The following is an 18,014-nucleotide window of genomic DNA, read 5'->3' on the forward strand; positions in this document are numbered from 1 at the left end:
GCCCGCGGGTGGGGTGAGGTCCTGAGCCACTGAGGGCACAGAGCTTCAGGCTCTTCAGAGACGCAGCGAGGGGTGCCAGGAGGGCACCCCAAGGGTGGATGGGCCTCCTGACTTGGAGCTCTGGCCTCCAAACCTGTCAGAGTCCCTTCCTTCAGAGTCCGATCTCCTAAGCCCTGAGCCCCGGAAAGAGGGGGGAAGGTTGATTTCAGATACCCCCAGCCCCGCCTCTTCCCCCTGCCTGCTCGGCTTCCTCTCTAGAGGACACTTTCACTTCCTGCTACCCCAGGCATCCCGTCGGAAACAGGTAGGGCCCCCAGGGACCCAGCATCTGGCATCTGCACCCCAGCTGCCCCCACCCAACCTTGGCCTCCACCACCCACATCCTCCCCCTCCCAGGGGACACCCGCCTCCTGGCCTCACCCTCCCGCCGTCTACTGGACGAGGCACACACCTGCCCCTCCAGCCTCCTTCCTAACCCTGGGCTCCTCTTAGCTGCTGGTGGTCTGTCGCACACCCCCTCAGACGGGAAGGGAGTCCTCGCAGGGCCCTCCGTGCTCACCACCCTCCCTGGGACACGGCACCTAACTCTAGGCCTGAGCTCAGGGATGTTTTCTCCTTTCCTGTTCCTGGAACTGCTACAGGGAAATACTCAAAAGTGCTCTTCTGAGGGATAAGCCCTTTTGGACTCTGTACCTGGGGTCTAGCTGGGCACAGTGACGCATCCTGTAATCCCAGCCACTTGGGAGGCTGAGGCAGGAGGATCACAAGTTCAAGGCCAGTCTCAGCAACTTAGTGAGAACCTGTCTCAAAAGGGCCAGGGAGCTGTGGTTGTGGCTCAGAGGTAGAACGCTTGCCTAGCATATGTGAGGCACTGGGTTTGATCCTCAGCACCACATAAAAAGTGAATAAATAAAATAAATGTATAAAAAATAAATTAATTAAAAAGGCTGGGGATGTAGCTCCTTGGTTCAATCCCCTGTACTGAAAGAAAAAAAAAAAAACTACTGGGGTCTGATGGAGGGATTATGGCTTAAGAAGCAGATGTGTAATAAGGCAAATAGGGGTAAATGTTCACAGTGGATCCCTAAAAATGCACTAAAAAGATGCACTAAAAAATTCTTTTGAGATTTTCTGTAGGTTTGAAAATTTTTACAAGAAAATGTTGAGCCGGGCCTGGTGGCGCATGCCTGTAATCCCGGCAGCTCGGGAGGTTGAGGCAGGAGGATCTAAAGTTCAAAGCCAGCCTTAGCAACTTAGAGGCCTTAAGCAACTCAGGGAGACCTGTCTCCAAACAAAATACAAAGAAAGGGCTGGGGGTGTAGCTCAGTGGTTAAGTGCCCCTGGGTTCAATCCCTGGTACGAAAAAAGAGGGAAAAGGTTCAGAAAAAAATATTGTAGGGCCCCTCCGTAGTCTGAGAAGGGAGAAGAGGACACATGGTCTTACATTGGACAAATGTCGCTGCATTAGGGACAGAGACCTCTTTCAGACCCTGGGTTTTGGCAAGGTCCACATTCAGTCAGTCCACATTTGCACGGCTATAGCAGTTGAGAAAATCTTGGCATATTCCCTACCACCTGGCAAATAGCTTCTGTTGTGGGTCTTCTCCCCACACCAATGACACTAGCCTTTCTCCGGCATCCCCAGATTTCTCCACCATCCAGCAATTAAAGAATTAAAACCTGGGGCACTGGAGTGAGTGGTCACTGGAGTCCTTTCTGAATGGTCAGGGTCCCTGCTCTACTGGTGGGGAGCAGCCTTGAGCCCTATCTCCCTCCCTGTCAGAGGCCAGGCCACGGCTCACTGGCTTCCCATACCCTGAAGGTGGTCCAGCCAGACGTGGCCTCCACGGCTCCCACCAGCGGGAGAGGTGAGGGCTGCCAGGGCCAAGGTCTCCATCTCTGGCCCCCAAACCTATAAATCCCTTCTATCTTTATCCCCATGAGACCCTGAGCCCCGTCTCTGACCCTTTGTCCCTAGGCTGCCCCGGTCTGCACCTTTGACCCCAGCTCCATGTCACACTGCCCACTTCTGATCCTTGACCTCCTGGACTCCGTACGTCACGGGCTGGCCCTGCCACAGGCAAACGGAGCAGGCAAGACTCCTCTAGGGGTCCTCGGCACCCCACTTCTTCACCTGCAGAGGACGCGTGGTGTGTGGCAGGTCCCAGAGTTAGAGGCCAATGATGCGAAGGCCCTGGTGGAGCTGTGGCCACTAGGGGTGAGTCTCAGAGCTGAGGACCCTCCCACGACACTTGAGACCACCAGGCAGGACCCTGTCGGTTGTGAGAAACGAAAAAACCCAGAAGTAAAAGTAGCTTCTGGAAGGTCTGGATTCTGAGCCTCAGACAACCTGTGACTTTCTCCTCCTCCCATGTCTTGGCTTTGCTCTCAACGGTGGGGACTCTGGGTGTTTGGGTCTGTAGCAAAGGCTCAGTCTATGGTGGCTTCAACAGACATTTATCCCTCAACATGACTAGAAAGGCAGCTGCCACTCTGGGCCGGCAGCTCAGTGACATCAAGGCCAGCTGCTCCACAATTCTTTAGGACTTCCCCCATGATTCCCCAGGCCCAGCCCACATGTATTCCAGGCCGGAAGAAAGGAGTTCCCGGATGTATCTGTATCTTTCTTTTTTTCTTTGGACCAGGAAAAGCAAAGGCAGAATACTTGGGTTCAGTCACTGCTGGGGGATCAGGGGGTAAGGGGGGGACCAGCTCACCTGGGAGTTATACGGCCAAAGCTAAGAGCCACTCCAATCAGATCATTTGGCCTTTCCTGTGGCGCGGCATGCTGATGCATTGAACAAGGAGTTCTGTGAGGAATATGGGCTAGATCTGGAAAGGACAACTAACAGGGTCTATCACATCTTCCTCCTCAGGAGGACACTGTCTTTTGTGGTGACAAAGATGGTGACAAAGTCCCCAGATCAGGAATCTATCCCACCTCCCACCAACTCAGCAACTTAGCAACCCCAGTGTAAAAAGAGATCTTTTGAGGGGTGGAATGCTACCTAACCTGCACAGGGCCCTGGTTTCTATCCCCAGCATTTTGAGAGAGAGAGAGAGAGAGAGAGAGAGAGAGAGAGAGGTTTTCCAAAGAGCTCTATCAAAATTCCCGTGGAAGATGTCCACTGGCTAAGCTTGGTCACATGCCCTGAACCAAAAAGTAGGCAGAGAGCAGTCATAGTACGGGTAGGTTGAGTCACCGTCCCATGTCCTAAAGCTTAGGGGAACCAGTCTCACCCACATGGAGAGTTTATATCCATAGGTACGCTTGTCAAGTTGACCTTTGCCTCCACCCCCACCACCAGAGTTTCCTGGTCACGGGACATGACCCCAGCCAAGTCCTGGTGTTGAAGACAGGACCTTCACCGGGAGAAGTCAACACCTACAGGATCCAGAAATTGCCTGGAGGTGAGGCACCTCCCTGTGGTTTCTAGTCCAAATGTATCCCCAGGATCTGTCAGCTTTCATTCCAGAATATCTTCTAAATCGGCCCCACCCTGCCTGCCCCTGTCACCTAAGTCTGAGCTCCCATCACCTGTTGCCCAGATCATGGCGGTAGTCCCCGCTCTGGTCTTGCTGAAATCTGGTAGCTGTGCTCAGCGTGGTCTTTCCAGACACCACTCCCACTTTGCACACCCCTTCCTCCAACCCTGCCAATACCACACAACACACTTAGATACACATCTAAGCTTCTCATCGCGGCCTATAAGATGCTGTGCCATGGAAACCTCTGTTAATGCCCCTCCTGCACTCTGTTCCCGCCATGCCCTGTCTTTTGAGCATGGTAAGTGTTCCCGCTGCAGGGCCTTTGTTTGCTTTGGGTCTTCCTGGAGTGGCGGATTTAGTTTCCGTCCTGTGGGCCACTGCAGAAATGTAACCTTTGTTGACCACCAGAGCTAAGATGGTCCCAGTCATTTTAATCACTGAAAATGCACCACAGGAGACAGGAAGCCAGCGAATTTGTCTGCTGAATATTTGTCTGATGACTGAATCCTATTTGGTGGCATCAGTGGGATGCAAGAATCAAGAGGGAGGAAAAGATGGGGACTCTAAGAGATGGAACTGTCCCTGTTCTGAAGGCCCCTGCGGCACGGGTAGATGGCAGGGATGGTGGTAGAGTGTCCCAGGAGAGACGAATCTGCCAACCCTCCAGTCTTGTTGCTTTTTTTTTTTCTTTTTTCTTTGTTCTCATCCCTACTTGCTTCCTGCCCCCAGGTGTGTCCCTGGAGACCTCCAACCTCTGCATGCCAGACCTGCCCCATCTCCTGGCCTTCTTATCAGCTAGCAGGTACCGGTCACCCATCAAAGGGGCTCAGGGGGACTGTCCCTAAGATGCACACTGTGGTTCTCTTCTCTTTTCTCAGGGATGTTTTGCCTAAAACACTGCTCCTGCCCTCTTCTACTCTGGTGCCCGGAGAGAAATACAAAGGTAAAGAAGAGCGGGTGGCCTTGCTGGCCCTCTACTCCACAGGGACTGGACTTGAGGGACCAGATCACTGGGTCTGAAGGAGGACAACGCCAGAGATCAGAGAGAGCTGTAGGCCTAGATTTGGGGGTCCTTTAGTGAGGCGGGGATGGGATCCTGGACTCCTGAGTCCTAACAGAGGACAGAATTGGAAAAGGAGGGATCCGGGGGCATTCCATTCTTGGTCTAGAGTGAAGAAGGCTAGGAACTAAGTCTCCTGGTGCTCTGAAGGAACCAGGGCTCACCCCAAGACACCTGGGACACCTACTTGTGCTGGTCTGCAGATTCTGTGCAGGTTGGCAGGGTACAAGGTGACCCTTCAGGGGGGGCGCTGTCTGTGGTGAACCAGCTCTACCTGGAGACGCACGGAAGCTGGGGAACAGAGCAGAACCCCCAAACGACGGAGCCAGAGACTGCCCAGAGGCATGATCCAGGTGAGCTGGGGCCCTGGGAGAGATGAGGGCGCTGCTCCCGCTGCTCTGTGGAACCCAACCCTCTCCTCACTTCCAGCCGCCAGGAACCCCGTCCAGCACCGGGTCTCCTGGGTGGAAGGGCCGCTCAGCCCAGAGGTGCGCCCTCCTGGGCCGGCTCTGGCCAGTCTGGTGGAGGAGAAAGAGGAGGAGGACGAAGACAACGACCCCTACAAGGATGACGTGGAAGCCCCGGAGGATGTGCTCACTGTCCACGTCCGAGCTCTGGCCAGGGCGCGGAGCAGCTACGTGGCCAGGCAGTACCGGGGCTTCCGGGCCCGCCTCACCTCGGATTCCGTGGGTTCCCACAGGCCAGGAGACCCGGCCACCGAGCTGCTGCAGGATGTGCGGCACCTCCTTACTGACCTCCAGGATTACTTGTCAAAAGACCCCGAAGTCAGAGCTGTCTTTGGGAACAGGGGCCTGGGGGGCCCCCAGAAGGACGAGGATCTCGGTAATGGGGAGGGCTGGAAGGGAACCCCCACAGCCTCAGGTGCGCATTCACTTGGCCCTACCTATGTGCTCACATCCACCTTCTTTCTCCTGATCGGTGCGCACACCTGTTTCCTCTTCGCTCGCTGCCCCTTTCCTGCAAGTCACAGCCCGTTCATCAACCGGGCGGGGTGGTGCTCTCCTAGCTGGGGAGGCTAAGGCAGGAGGATCGCGAGTTTAAAGCCAGCCTCAGCAAAAGCGAGGCGCTAAGCAACTCAGTGGGACCCTGTCTCTAAATAAAAAGCAAATAAATAAAAGAACCTGTGCCCCCCACGCACCGTCTCACTCGTGCGTGGACAGCCCTACGCTTTGTCCCAGGCACGTGTTCACACCTCTATCTACCCTGAGGGTGACCAGAAGCTGGGGAGGGGTAACGGCCTGCCAGAGTAGGTCAACTGGGTGGCCTGTCCTCACTCGCCCCACGCCCCGCAGGTCCCGCTGTGGAGACGGCCGTTTGCCGGGCGGTGCTGGAGCCCCTGAAGCCTGCACTGTGGACGCGACTCCGCACGCTCCGCGCCCAGGAACTGAGGCGACTGAGGCGGCGGCAAATAGCCCTGCGGGTGGGGGCGGGGCCTCCAGGTGCTCAGGGGGCGGGGCTTGAGGGTCCAAGCCCCGCCCCCGCCCTGCGGAGCCGCATCCACGCGCGCCTAGAGCACCTGCACGCCGCGTGCGCGCCGCGCCGCAAGGTGGCGCTCCTGCTGGAGGTGTGCAGCGACGTGTACTCGGGCCTGGCGGGCGGCGACAACCAAGGTAAAGGAGCCGTGGGGGTCTAACTGGGAGTGCAGTGGCTTGAAGGCTGGGGGAGCCAGATAGGATGCACCTGTGCGCACGTCGAAGAAGAGGGTGACAGAGGGTGGCGGTCCTGAGGATTCTGGTAGGAGGCGTTTGCATACTGGACAAGGTGGGGAGGCAGCCAGGTCTCGCGGTCCTGGGGATCGGATGGCAGATGTCTCCACCGCCCCCGCCACCTCAGGACCTGTCCTCTGGCTTTCCCAGAACCCCTGGGGGCCGACGCCTTCCTGCCGGCCTTGACCGAGGAGCTGATCTGGAGTCCGCACATTGGGGAGACACAGCTGGACGTGGAGTTTCTAATGGAGCTCTTGGATCCCGACGAGCTACGGGGAGAGGGTGAGTCCCCACCTCCAGAACACCTGCAGCAGGAAAGGCCGGTGACCAGAAACCCAGAGAGCCGCGCTGACCGCCCCTTCTCGTCCCCAGCCGGGTACTACCTGACCACGTGGTTTGGGGCGCTGCACCACATCGCCCACTACCAGCCTGACGCGGGCCGCGCACCCCAGGGGCTCAGCTCCGAGGCCCGTGACTCCCTTCGCCAGTGGCACCGCAGGCGCACGCTGCACGGACAGAACCCACTTGGAGCCCAGGTGACCACCAGTCAGGGATGCGGGAGGTGGGGGGAGTGGGACCTGTTTTCCTCCTGACTCAGGCTCCCTGCACCCCCCACAGGCCAACCTGCCATTTGAGGAGCCATGGGCAGTCGCCACTGTGCCAGGGGCCACTGATGATTAGCCGTCTCAGACCCTCTTTGCTCCTCAAGCAAGATACAAAGGTGGCTGGGACAGTGCGGTTTAGGGACAGCAAGACGGAAGGGTGGGCTACGGATGTGGCTCAAGCGGTAGCGCGCTCGCCTGGCATGCGTGCGGCCCGGGTTCGATCCTCAGCACCACATACCAACAAAGATGTTGTGTCCGCCAAAAACTAAAAAAAAAAAAAAAAAAAAGGATAAATATTAAAGTTCTCGCTCTCTCCCTCTCTCTCTCTCTCTCTCACTCTATCTTTAAAAAAAAAAAAAAAAAGAAGTGTTCCCAGGAAAAGGGAATGGCCACCTCAGGACCTTTGCAAGAGCTGTTCCTGCTTCTTGGCGTGCCCTTCCCTAATATCCTCAGTGTACCCTCTCTCCCCTCCAGGTCCTTATGCAGATGTCACCTCAGGGAGGCTCTCCCTGACAGCCCTTTATAGAACGGTATCTACTCCCCCTGACTCAGTGATAGGCAAAGTAATGACACCCCAGAAGGATGTCCCTACCCAATCCCAGCTCCAAAAAAAAAAAAAAAAAAGGAGACAGGGATGCTGTTGGCATGAGCCTTTAGTCCTAGCTACTTGGAGTTCAAGTCAGCCTGGGAAGGCCCCACTTCACACACACACACACAAAAGGTAGAGGGAGAGTCAGAGGAGCAATGATGCCAATAGAAATCAGAGTGATGTGGACATCAAGGCGGACACTCCAGCAGTTAAAAGACGAGGCATGGATTGTCCCCTGGGACTTCAGAAGGAACTTGGCTTTTGTTCTGGACTTCTGACCTAGAGAGCTATAAAGTAATAAACTTGTTCAAGTCATTGAGACTGTGGTGATTTCATATAGCAACGACAATTTTTTTTCTTTATTTTTTTTCCCCTCAAGATGTACCATATAACCCAAGCATGGTGGTGCACATCTGTAAATCCAGCAGCTCAGGAGGCTGACACAGGAGGATCAAGAGTTTAAAGCCAGCCTTAGCAACTTGGCAAGGCCCTAAGCAGCTCAGTGAGACCCTGTCTCTAAATAAAATATTTTTAAAAAAGGGCTGGGGATGTGGCTCGGTGGTTAAGCACTGAGTGGTTAAGTGGGTTATTTCTACCATAGAACACAATGTACTCATTTTTTGTGTTAATTGTCTTCTGTCCCCGTAGAGTAGAAGTACAATACAAACTATGAATGTAATTCTAAAATTTCTATTAACTACATTAATAAAAATTAAAATAAAATCTGGGGTGTAGCCCAGCGGTTGAGTGCTTTCTTGGTGTTCTCCAGTCCCTGGGCCCCTGGGTTCCATCCTAGCACAATAACAATGGGGAGAAAAAAAAAGAAGGAACGAAGAGAAAAAAAACTAAAACCAGTGAAACTACTGAGCTATTTAAAACTCATACTGAACCAGATGGGGAGGCACACAACTCTAATCTTCAGCCCTTTTTATATTTTATGTAGAGACAGGGTCTTGCTGAGTTGCTTAGGGCCCTGCTAAATTGCTGAGGCTGGCTTTGGACTCCCAATCCTCCTGCCTCAGCCTCCCCAGCTGCTGGGATCACAGGCGTGCACCGTTGCACCCAGTGATGGTAAGGATCTGAAAATGGGAGGAGTCTGGGACGGTTTTAGTGGGCTCCAAAGGCAACCATGAAAGAGGGAGACAGAGGGAGATCTCAACAAATAGGAGAGGGTGGCGTGAAGCCAGAGCAGAAAGCAGTTCAGAGGTGCTGGCCCCGGGCTGGGGCTGGGGCTCAGGGGTGGAGCGATTGCCTAGCCTGTGAGAAGCACTGGGTTCAATCCTCAGCACCACATAGAAATAAATAAAACAAAGGTGCTGCCTTTGGAGACTGCAGTGATCCCATGAGCCAGGGAATGCTGTAGCCACCAGAAGCTGAAAGAGGCAAGGGACCAAGGCACCTTTAGAACCTCCAGATGGAACGCAGCCCTGCTGACACCTTCACTTCTGGCCCAGAGATGCTGATTTCAGACTTCTGACGTCCAGAATGGTGAGTGGACAATACGTCTAGTATTTGTTTGTTTTTATGCCAGGGATTAAACCCAAAGGTGCTTAAACACTGAGCCACATCCCCTGCCCCCCCTTTTTTGAAGAATTTCTTTTTTTATTTGTAGAGGAACACAACACCTTTATTTTGTTTATTTATTTCTTTATGTGGTGCTGAGGATCAAGCCCCGTGCCTCGCGCATGCTGGGGGGTTGCTCTACCACTGAGCCACAGCCCCAGTACCCACCTACCCTTTTTTATATTTTATTTAGAGACAGAGTCTCATTGAGTTGCTGAGGCTGGCTTTGAACTCACGATCCTCCTGTCTCAGCCTCCAGAGCCCTGGGATTACAGGCGTGCACCGGTGGACCTGGCATATGTCTACTGGTTTAAGCTACCAAAAGTGTATTCATTTGTAACAGTGGAAATTAATAGTATATAAAAAAGAAAAATAGGAGTCCAACGGCGGAGGCTCAATTCAGTCTCCTTGTAGCAACAGGGACATTCATCCACAGGTAGAAGGAAAATTAAGAAAAACCCTCTCAGCTGGGTGCAGTGGTGTGCACCTGTAACTCCAGCAGCTCAGGAGGCTGAGATAGGAGGATCTCGAGTTCAAAGCCAGCCTCAGCAATAGTGAAGCACTAAGCAACTCAGTGAGATCCTGTCTCTAAATAAAAAACAAAAAAGGGCTGGGGGTGTGGCTCAGTAGTTAAATGCCCCTGAGTTCAATCCCTGGCACCCCCACCCCCAAAACACAAAAAAAGAAAAGCCCCCTCAATTCAACTCACCAGAAGTGCACTGCCATTTAGATTTTCCAGTTGATAGGAGGGGAAGACATGGAGAGAGGATGGTGAAAATTGGACAAGAGAAATCCCTTCTAGTGTTCTACTGCACAGTTGGATAACTATGATTGACAACAATTAATTTTATATTCCAAAATAGCTCGTAGATTTTCAACTTCAATATTCCCAACATAGAGGAATGACAAATGTTTGAGATGATAGCTGTGCCAGTTATTTGATCAGATCATTACATGTTATAGACACGTGTTGTGATACGACCCTGTACCCTATAACTATGGATAATTATTATGTGTCACAGAAAAAGGCTTTAGAAAATTAAAATTTTACATTTTATAATGATCAAAATCCTGTAATTTAGATGTCAACTAAAAAAGATGCACCAGGAAATAAAGTGTTTCACAATTTTTTTTTATACTTCAATTGCATTGAACCTGGGGCTTCACACATGCTAGGCAAGCCAGGGCTTTATTGCTCAGCTACATTTACAGCTCCCAATTATTTTTTATTTTTTGATAAAAGTTTGTTCAGATTGAACCCAAGCATGCTTAACTGCTTCCAAGTCCCCAGTCCTTTATTTTATTTTTCGACAGAGTCTCTCTGAGTTGCTTAGGACTTCATTAAGTTGCTGAGGCTGGTCTGGAACTTGTGATCCTCCTGCCTCAGCCTCCCGAGCCACTGGGATTACACCACACCCAGACTTGGAATCATTTTTTTAATATTTATTTTTTAGCTTTAGGTGGACACAATATCTTTATTTTATTTTTATGTGGTGCTGAGGATCGAACCCAGTGCCTCCCGCATGCCAGGCAAGCGCCCTACCACTTGATACATATCCCCAGCCCCTTGCAATCATTTTTGAAAGCTAAAAAGCTTGAGGTAAAAAGCAGAGCATAGTGGCATATGCCAGCTACTTGGGAGGCTGAGACAGGAGGATCTGCATGTTCAAAGCCAACCTGAGGAAAAAAACAATCCCAGCAGCTTGGAAGGCTGAGGCAGGAGGATCGAGAGTTCAAAGCCAGCCTCAGTAATTTTCTGAGGCACTAAGCAACTCAGTGAGACCCTGTCTCTAAATAAAATACAAAATACGCTGGGGATGTGGCTCAGTGGTACATATCAGTGATTACACTGATGTGTACCACTGATTGGCCGACTCGGAGCCGTGGCTTGCTGCCCCAGATTGCACCTTACTGCACCTGGCTAGTCCATGCAAAGATCAAAATTCAAAATTTAGGGTTGGGGATGTGGCTCAAGCGGTAGCGTGCTCGCCTGGCATGTGTGCGGCCCGGGTTCGATCCTCAGCACCACATACAAAGATGTTGTGTCCCCCGAGAACTAAAAAATAAATATTAAAATTCTCTCTCTCTCTCTCTCTCTCTCTCTAAAAAAAAAAAAAAAACTCCATGTGTTTAAAAAACAATTCAAAATTTAAAGTATGGGGCTGGGGCTCAGAGGTAGAGCCTTGCCTAGCACGTGTGAGGCACTGGGTTTGATCCTCAGCACCACATAAAAATAAATAAATAAAGCAAAGGTATTGTGTCCAACTACAACTAAAAAAAAAAATTAAAAATCTTAAAGTATGGTTTCTACTGAACGCACATAGTTTTTGCACCAATACAAAATTTAAAAAATCAGGCTGAGGGTGTAGCTCAATGGTAGAGTGTTTGCCTAGCATGCTGGGGGCTTTGGGTTTTATCCTCAGCATTAAAAAATTAAATTAAATTTAAAAATTCTAAGTGAAAGTTACCATCTAATATTAAGTTAATATCAGTCACTTGGGGACTGTCTGTATAAAAAATTAGTCGGTTGCTTCTCTCAGTTCTGTGAGCCATGCTAGCAAATCCATCAATTCTGAGGAGCGGATCATGGGAATCTCCCAGATGGTTGGTCAGAAGTACAGGTGACAACCTGGGACTCATGACTGGCATCCAAAGTGGGCGCTGGCTTGTAGGACTGACTGAGCCTACAACCTGTGGGATCAGATGCTCTCCAGGTAGATAAGTGTCAGAATTGAGTTAAATTATAGGACACCCCGTTGGTATCCGCTGCAGAGTTGGTGTGTGTGGAAAAAAGTCCCTTCACATCTGGTGTCACAGGGTTAAGTGAATTGCATGGGGTTAGGAGAAAAGTGTGTTCAGAAAATCACAGGGAAAAAGCTTCATGACTTTGGCTTTGGCCATAATTTCTTGGCTAAGTTCTCAAAAGAATAGGTCACAAAAGAAAAAAATTGGACTACATCAAAAATTCAAAACTGCAGGCTAGTGGTGCACACCTGAGATCTCACCTATTTGGAAGGCTGAGGCAGGAGGATCACAAGTTGGAGTCCAGCTTTAGCAACTTAGCAAGACCTTGTCTCAAAATAAAAAATAATAAGGGGTGGGGATGTGGCTCAGTGGTAAAGCACCTTTGGGTTCAATCCCTAGTACCCAAAATCCAACAAACAAACAACAAGAACAAGAACAACAACAACAACAAAAAAACCCTCAGTTGACCTGACTTGAAAAACTGTGATATAGCCATGTAATAAACTAGTACTTGGAAGTAAAAAGGAACAAATTATTCATAGACCTCAACATGCATGAAATTTCAAGAGTTATGCTGAATGGAAAAGTCAGACATGGAGGACACACTGAATAACTGCATTCGGGAAACATGAACTCACCCTGATGACAGGAAGCAGATCCCGCAGGTGTCTGGGGGTGTCAGAGAGTGTCTGTCAGCGGGTGGGGGCAGAGGGTTTACAAGGGGGCTGGAGGAAACTTCTAGGGTGATGGATAGCTTCATTACTTTATGGCCATCTGGATGTGGCAGTAGTTTTACAGGAGTATATGTCAAAACTCCTCACATTGTACAACTTATTTAATTAATGACAGTGCTGGGCACAGAACCCAGGGCCTCACAAGCGCTAGGGAAGTGCCCTACCACTGAGCTAAGCCCTCAGCCCCCAAATTATACATTTATTAGTTATTTATTTATTGGTACCAGGGATCGAATACGGGGACAGTCAACCCTGAGCCACATCCCCAGTCCTTTTCTGTATTTTATTTAGAGACAGGGGCTCACTGAGTTGCTTAGGGCCTTGCTAAGTTGCTGAGGCTGGCTTTGAACTCACCATCCTCCTGCCTCAGCCTCCCCAGGCTCCCACAGTAGACTACAGGCATAAACCACTGTGCTGGTTGAGTTTTCAATTTGAGACCTTGAAGCTATTTCTGCTTGGAAACTGCAGAGGTGAAGAGGAAGAGGAGGAAGAGAATGATGGAGAAAGTGGAGGAGGAGGAAGTGGAGCAGGAAGAGATGGAGGAAGCCAGGCTATTTCTGCTTTTGGGACCTGCCACATTTCTCTCCTGGGTCTCTGAATCCATTGAGAACCAATTTCTTGAATAGTGGAAGAGAACCATAAGACCATCAGCATCAGTTAGTGGGAACATGGCTGCCGGCCTGGCACTGGTGGGCAGGTGGAATGAGAGGGCGAAAGAAAGGGGATGGGATGTGGTGGGAGGTTGGCAGGAAGCAGGATGAAGGTCACTGCAGGGAGTGAGGATGGGGAAGAAGCTGTTGGAGGTTGGAGGAGAAGGTGTGGTATATTGTACCTCCAAGGCCCACGACAGGGGACATGGGGCAAAGTCACTGAGCAGCATGGCGGGTCTCCTCAAAGTGAGTGAGATGGATTGAAGATGAGGCCAGTTAAAAATTTTGTGGCAACATTTTCTCCATTCAGCTGCACAAATGCAGGCAAGCAGTAGGTGGAGCCTTAGATCCAATGGAAGATCAAGGTTCTGCCAGCCAAGTATGGTGGGGAGGGGCGGAGGGGAGGAGGAGCAGGGGCAAGGTGACAGGCCAGGGCCTTGTTGGAACCGAGCCTCTGAAGAGAAGGAATTGAAAAGACCTGTCATGGACAGAGATCAAAATACAGGGACAGAGATTCTGTGAAAGCTGGGCGGCTGCGATGAGGTCTAGGTGTGACCGTGGGAGGGAGGGTCTGGGGGAAGACAGAGTCACTAGAGGAAAGGTCAGGGAACAGAGGCCAGAGAGAGCCAGTGACCATTTACCTGGATGAGGAAATCACCTGAAACAAAAACAAGTGGCAAGAGAGACAGCAAGCTGAGAGCTGGGATGGTGAAATGACCATCGTCGGCTGATCAATAGCAAAATCTGGCATATCCCGACAGGGCACTATCACTTGGCCATAAAAATAAAAATAACAAAATAGCCAGGCGCAATGGCACACGCCTGTCAGCCCAGCCGCCTGGGAGGCTGAAGCAGGAGGATCGAAAGTTCAAGACCAGCCTCAGCAACTTAGTAAGGCACCAAGCAACTTACTGAGACCTTAAATAAAAATTAAAAGGGCATGGGATGTGGCTTAGTGGTTAAAGCACCCTGCGTCCAATCACCAATACCTGCCTCAAAAAATACATAGTGACACATCCTACAATGCGAACATGTCAAGTAAAAGAAGCCAGACCCAAAAGGTCATGTAGTGTAGGGTTCCAGGAACAGTGAAAGTCCACAATAGGCGGATCCCTAGGATAGACTAAAGGTTGCTAGTTCAAAGCCAGCCTCAGCAAGTTACCAACGCCCTAATCAATTTGTTTCAAAATGAAAAATTTTAAAAAGGACTGGAGAGGTGGCTGAGTGGTTAAGCACCCCCAGGCTCAATATGTGGTACCAAAAAGGAAAAAAAAAATGGTAACTGGGGCTGTAACTCAGTGGTACAGTGTCTCTGGGTTCAAATCCCCAGTGTCAAGGCAGGGGTGATAAGTTTTGAAAAATAACAGCAGGAAAAAAAAAAAAACAACCGAGAAAGAAGTGATAACAAACAATAATGTAATTCATTAAATAAGCCGTACCTCTTCTTTGAGGCAGCATTTATCCTACAGATACATTTGCCAATGTGAAAACTGATAGATAGATATCAGGCCGATCATTTAAGTTCTCTTTGTGTTAGTGAAAGCCTAGTAACAGCCCCCATGGCCACCCACAAAGTAGATTACCGAACATCATGCAAGAAAAACTATCCAGACATTGAAAAGAAGACGGGCTGGGGAAGTAGCTCAGCAGTAAACAAGTCCAGGTGCAAGGGCACCACACCTGTAATCCACAGGGCAGGCCAGGGCAGGAAGATCACAAGTCTGTGGACTTGGCAACTTAGTAAGACCTTGTCTCAAAATAAAAAATAAAAAGGGCCAGGGATGTAGCTCAGTGGTAGAGCACCCCTGGGTTTAAGCCCAAGTAGTGCTCAAAAAGAAAAAGACTTCCTCATAGACTCTGGCTGGAAACATGTCGTACTTACTAGAAAGCATCACTAAGAATGGGAAAAGAGCTTTTTTTTTCCTTATAGCCAAATAATTAGGAAATGCCCCCCTACACACTATTTAGCCCACTGCCAGAATAGATTGTGTTACATACCTACAATGGGATAATACACAATAACAAAAATGAGTGAACAAAAAAGGATTTAAAAAAAATTTTTGTAGTTGTAGATGGACAGAATGCCTTTATTTTATTTATTTATTTTTATATGGTGCTGGGGTTCGAACCCAGGGCCTCATATGTGCTAGGCAAGCGCTCTGCCACTGAGCCACAACCCCAGCCCTAAAAAAGATATTTCAACCACCCTGGACAAATCTCAGCGGAGCCAGGCACAATGGCGCATGCTTGTAATTCCAGTGGCTCTGGAGGCTGAGGCAGGAGGATCATGAGTTCAAGACCAGACTCAGCAATGTATGGAGGCCCTAACCAACTTAGTGAGACCCTGTCTCGAAGTAAAAAAATAAAAAGGACTGGGGATGGGTATTTCAGTGGCTAAGCAACCTTGGGTTCAATTCCAAGTACCAAAAGAGAAAAAGGGCTGAGATATAGAGCATGTGCCCAGCATTTATGAGACCCTGGGTCCAATTTAGCTAAACAAAAAAATAGAGAGGGAAAAAAATTTATATTTATGTACATATTTACAACATATGAATGTATATTTGCATGAAATAAATAATATTACGTATAAATATATTTTATTATTTATTATAAGTAATAAATTATTATACATATATAACATAAATACATATATTTATATATAAATGATTTAACTTATATTTATAATTTTATATAATCTATTATAATATATACTTATATTTGATAATTCATAATTGAATATACTATATTTATTGTTATATATAAACATAAACATATTTATATATAATACAAACAATGTGATTCCATTTTATGAGATCTCTGAACAGAAAAGATTAAACAATAAAGAAAAAAAAAGGTTTGTAATAAAACCATAAAGAAAAGCAAGTATATTATAAAGACAAATTTCAGGACGACAGTGGTTACCTTTTTTTTTTTCCTTTTTGGTACCAGGGATTGAACCCAGGGGCACTTTACCACTGAGCCACATCCCCAGCCCTTTTTTAGATTTTAATTAGAGACAGGGTCTCACTGAGTTGCTTAGGGCCTTACAAAGTCCCTGAGGCTGGCTTTGAACTTGGTGATCCTCCTGCCTCAGCCTCCAGAGCCCCTGGGATTACCGGTGCGCCCTGCCATGCCTGGCTTAGTGGTCACCCCCTTGAGTGCAGAGATGGCAAGGCAATTCAAGGGAGACAAGGAAAAGGGCCCAAAGACACTAATATTTTATTTTTTTAAGGTGGGTGGGGAATATCTAGGCATTACGTTACAATTTTAAGGTAATGCTTTGGTTTATAAGATTGTTTAAGAGTGAAAACAAAAAACAAATAATGAAGCAGTTCTTTATATACAAATACAAACTGATCCTCCAAAAAAAGTCAAAGACCAGAAACATTTGTATGAAATATGGAAAAGGGTATCGTACAGTCAATGTCACACATAATCACTCTTTGGTCTACAAAGAACAAATAGGCACTGCACATAGTTTAGGTGTGTAGGTGGCCGTGCCATTCAGGTTTGTGTTAGAACATTCCATGACGTTCACGTGACAAAATTGCCCAACCATGCAATTCTCGGAACATTTCCCAAATTTCGTGATGGGGGATGTGTTCAAGAATCTGCTCTGTGCGTCTAGGATATTTCTGGAAGGACACTCAGGGATTGGTAGCAGTGGCTGCCTCTGGGAGAGAAATGAGGACAGGCAAGGAGGCTGATCATTCCAAGTTTGATGTTTGATTGCTGTTTGCACCACGAACGTGTATTGCCTAATTAACTTTTGTTGTTATTGCCTAATTAACTTTTTTTGTGGTACTGAGACTCACACCAAGGCCTCAGCACATCTGAGGCAAACGCTCTATGACTGAGTTATAGCCCTAGCAGGACTTCACTGTGGTGTCTCACACTGGTGACAACAGTCAAAGTAACGGGGAGTGTGTGGGGGGGGGCTGGCCACAGGCCACTTTGAGCCCCACAGGAGCGGTTTGGAGTCATGGCCCTGCCCATTGGCACCTCAGGGTCTTTACGCTGGCTGTCCCTCTGCTTGGAATGCTCTTTTCCCAGTATCCACAATGTCACCTTCCCAAAGAAGCCTCCCCTGGGGACACCTCTGAGCAGCACACGCTGCCCTCACACAACCCCGGGTCCCCTTCACCTCATTTTTCTTCCCAGCAGTTACCGCCATCTCACAAGTTTTCCCTATTTATTGTCCATGGAAAGTCATCCCGAAGTGTTGATTTTAGCTCTGTCGTTGACATTGACGGTTTTAACCCACCTGCCCCAGATGGTGTGGGCTCAATTAACTGTTGAATGCTTGAATGCCTGCAGAGAGGGTCACTGAGGAATGCGGCCTCACTTAAGCGGGGGAGGCCCCGGGAATTATGCAAACATCAGTGTACTTACCACAAAGATGGCTGACACTGTTAGGCTAGACCTTCTTATGGGACCTCTGTGGGGTATGCATGCCATTAACCAAAATGCAATGTACAAAATGTAAAGCATCCAAAATGTAATGTATACCTAAATCCCAGCGACTTGGGAGGCTGAGGCAGGAGGATCACAAGTTTGAGGCCAGTATCAGCAACTTAGCAAGACCCTGACTCAAAATAAAATAAAGGGCTGGGCTACAGCTTGGTGCTGGGGGCCTGCCTAGGCCCTGGGTGAAAGGAAAGGGAGGAACCAGGAGATAGGTGATCGAGAAATAGGTACACAGGAGAGGTAACTTGTCAGAGCTGAAGGCCATCTCTCCATAGATGGAGAGAGACAACAGGCTTGGGATTTGGGACTTTGATGGGGCAGGTTCAGGGATTAGAGCCAGGCGGGTCCTACTGCGGGTGGTTAGGGGTTGGGTTGGTGTGAGGGG

The 18,014-nt window shown here is 49.2% G+C and overlaps 1 protein-coding gene across 1 annotated transcript; it reads left to right on the forward strand.

The window, feature by feature from the left end:
- Positions 1–46: 46 nt before the first annotated feature.
- On the forward strand, positions 47–8,193 carry Rinl (Ras and Rab interactor like). The gene is made up of 11 exons (XM_013363406.4): positions 47–304; positions 1,979–2,218; positions 3,309–3,411; positions 4,219–4,291; positions 4,368–4,432; positions 4,753–4,902; positions 4,979–5,392; positions 5,863–6,180; positions 6,427–6,558; positions 6,649–6,812; positions 6,895–8,193. The coding sequence occupies exons 2-11, from the start codon at positions 2,012–2,014 to the stop codon at positions 6,955–6,957; spliced, it is 1,689 nt and encodes a 562-aa protein (XP_013218860.3). The 5' UTR covers positions 47–304; positions 1,979–2,011; the 3' UTR covers positions 6,958–8,193.
- Positions 8,194–18,014: the final 9,821 nt, after the last annotated feature.

Source organism: Ictidomys tridecemlineatus, chromosome 15 (assembly GCF_052094955.1).
Source record: "Ictidomys tridecemlineatus isolate mIctTri1 chromosome 15, mIctTri1.hap1, whole genome shotgun sequence".
NCBI lineage: Eukaryota > Metazoa > Chordata > Mammalia > Rodentia > Sciuridae > Ictidomys > Ictidomys tridecemlineatus.

What these genes read in the sequence shown, in the direction of transcription:
- Rinl (XM_013363406.4), top strand. Translation starts at nt 2,012, where the DNA reads ATGTCACACTGCCCACTTCTGATCCTTGACCTCCTGGACTCCGTACGT. An exon ending in GGCGGGCGGCGACAACCAAG is followed by an intron (nt 6,181 to 6,426) that starts GTAAAGGAGCCG and finishes TGGCTTTCCCAG; the next exon opens with AACCCCTGGGGGCCGACGCC. An exon ending in AGAACCCACTTGGAGCCCAG is followed by an intron (nt 6,813 to 6,894) that starts GTGACCACCAGT and finishes CACCCCCCACAG; the next exon opens with GCCAACCTGCCATTTGAGGA.